The sequence below is a fragment of the Perca flavescens genome, chromosome 4 (assembly GCF_004354835.1).
Source record: "Perca flavescens isolate YP-PL-M2 chromosome 4, PFLA_1.0, whole genome shotgun sequence".
NCBI classification, from domain to species: domain Eukaryota; kingdom Metazoa; phylum Chordata; class Actinopteri; order Perciformes; family Percidae; genus Perca; species Perca flavescens.
In genome coordinates this window covers 29829066-29831883 of record NC_041334.1, presented here as the reverse complement: position 1 = coordinate 29831883, position 2818 = coordinate 29829066, and the positions used below count along the sequence as shown (strand labels likewise).

Below are 2818 nucleotides of genomic sequence, written 5' to 3'. Positions count from 1 at the left end.
CCCCTTATCAGCACTCAAATGTAGGAATGAAGACATCAACTGAAAACTTGAGCATTAAAAATATAACCTTCCTTCATATCACTACAGAATCTTATTTCAGAGCAGTTCATCAGTGCACTGCAGTACAAAAAGTATTTAAATTGACAAGATTGAGTACAGACTTTCAAATGTTTCCTTTGCTTAGTTTTAACAATTTATTTTGGCTCTTGTGTGTTTAAAGCCATGTTTACCTTCAGAAACTCTTGTTAAATGATAATAAACAGAATTTCTGAGAAAGAAAAGCTGCAAGGGATTGTTGAAACACAACTATTTGCAGTGTAACAATATATTCAGCTCTCTTATTGAACCTGCTTGGAAAGCACCATGAATGGGTACAGATTTAGATCAAATATAAGAGTTTCTGAAGGGGAAGAGGACTGGCTCTCATTTTTAATACACTCTCCTGGAACTGGTTGATGAGACTGTGGACTTAGTAACAGTACCGCCATAACCACCAGACAAGCTGCTGCCACCATAGCCGAATCCACCGCCAGAACTGGAGCTGGAGTATCCTGGAGCAGAAAAAAACGTGTTATCATTTATCCATCCACCTGTCAGTGTGGTCTGTTGGTTCAGGTATCACTATGATGTTGATGTATAAAATCAGTAACTTACCACCACCTCCAGAGGTCTGCTGCACGTGGATGGTTGCGCTTGCGCCTCCGCTGGCCAGTCTAATGGTGGAATAATGACAAGTTAGTGCCTTATTCAGAGTTGAAGCTAATGCTGCAGTCATGAAACTTCATTACATATTTAAGTTTATCTCACCTGGACTCCTCTCCTTCCAGCAGTTTCCTGTAGGTGGCGATTTCGATGTCCAGGGCCAGCTTGACGTTCATCAGTTCCTGGTATTCACGCACCTGGCGGGTCATGTCCTGCTTGGCTCTCTGCAGAGCATCCTCCAGGTCCTTAATGCGGAGTTTGGCATCCTTCACTGCCAGCTCACCACGCTCCTCAGCCTCTGCAATCTGAGCCTCCAGGCTGGCCCTCTGTGGAAAATGATGTCAGTTATGTTTTAATAACTGCAAATCTTCTTATACAATGAAGTGTGTTAATAATAAGGCATCATCCATGAGAAGGTCTTGAAATATACCTGTCCCTTGACGGCCTCAATCTCATTCTGAAGACGGGAGATCATGCGGTTTAGCTCAGAAATCTCAGCCTTGGTTGTGCGCAGGTCGTCACCATACTGTCCGGCAGTGCTCTGCATCTCCTCATACTATTATGAAAAATACAACAAGGTGTATCAAGAAGATGATCCAGAACATTGAGAGAGGTTTTGCAAGTGTAAATAAAAGACACGGGATAAACATCAACTCTTTCTTTTACTCACCTTCTGTTTATACCAGGTCTCTGCTTCAGCCTTGCTGCGGTTGGCAATGTCCTCATACTGAGCACGCACTTCAGCCACAATAGAATCCATGTCCAGGTTACGGCTGTTGTCCATCTCCACGATGACGGAGGTGTCCTTGATCTGGCTCTGCAGCTCACGAAGCTCCTACAGAACCAATGGTTATTGAACAGTTAATTCTTTGTCCTTTTTTATTTACACAATGAATGCTTATTAGCTTTAACTCAAATGGTTATCATAGTATTATGAATTATTACATATTATAGATACATACAGTCTCATATACGGCCCTGAGGAAGTTGATCTCATCCTGAAGAGCATCAGCCCTGGCCTCTAGCTCCACCTTGTTCATGTAGGCAGCATCAACATCCTGATGAAAATCATGAGGAAAAGAAGTGTTATAACTGGCTACATTTTATCAAATCCCAAGATTTAAAAAAGAAGAATTATGGCCAACTTGATGTATTTGCACCTTCTTCAGGAGCACAAACTCGTTCTCTGCAGCTGTACGTTTGTTGATTTCATCTTCATACCTGTTAGAACACAAATCAACTCTTTAGTACATCTGCTCCATTTTCTCACAATGTCAAGGTATACATTATAACTAGTGACCATTTCTTGAAAGCACTCACTTTGTCTTGAAGTCCTCAACCAGGCCCTGCATGTTCCTCAGCTCTCCCTCCAGCTTGCCCTTCTCATTGCCCAGCCCGTCGAGCTGTCTGCGCAGGTTGGCAATGTAGGCCTCGAACATGGCATCGATGTTGGAGCGGGTGGTGGTCTGGTCCTGCAGGAGGCTCCATTTGGTCTCCAGCATCTTGTTCTGTTGCTCCAGGAAACGTACCTGTGGAGACACAAAACCAGGGAAGATTGTCAGCGGAAAAAAAAGCATTATTCATACTGTACCAGTTTATAAATGTGGTATAGCCAGTGCTTTAATTTAATTTGAAGCTCTGTCTGAATTGTTTTTGTACATAAGAGAGTCACACAGAGCGCATAGGAACTAACCTTGTCGATGAAGGAGGCGAAGCGGTTGTTGAGGGTCTTGATCTGATCCTTCTCCTGGGTGCGGACAATCTGGATGGTGGGGTCAATATCCAGGTTCAGAGGGGTCAGCAGGCTCTGGTTGACTTGGATAGCTGTGATCTGTGGAGTGATGAAGCCGCCTCCTGTTTGGCTAGAAGTAAAGCCATAACTACCAGAACCACTACCTAATCCGCTGCCCATTGAAGACATACTAAAACCAAGACCACCAGCTCCAACTCCAGCACCATAACTGGATCTTTTTACGGAGTAGCTGCTAACTGGTGCAAAGGACCTCCTGGTGCTGCTACCAGAGCTGACAGAGTATGCCTTCCTCATGTTTGCAGTGGTAAAGGTTATCAACACTCTGAGAAGAGGAGAACAGGAGATGAGCAGTCTTCAAAAGGA

At 43.9% G+C, this 2818-nt stretch overlaps 1 protein-coding gene across 1 annotated transcript; it reads right to left on the bottom strand.

Moving 5' to 3' along the window:
• Window positions 1–803: 803 nt before the first annotated feature.
• On the bottom strand, window positions 804–2818 carry LOC114553819 (keratin, type II cytoskeletal 8-like). The gene is made up of 7 exons (XM_028575202.1): window positions 2396–2818; window positions 2023–2231; window positions 1863–1923; window positions 1665–1760; window positions 1373–1537; window positions 1133–1258; window positions 804–1028 (listed from the first exon to the last, which is right to left on the bottom strand). The coding sequence occupies exons 1-7, from the start codon at window positions 2747–2749 to the stop codon at window positions 804–806; spliced, it is 1236 nt and encodes a 411-aa protein (XP_028431003.1). The 5' UTR covers window positions 2750–2818.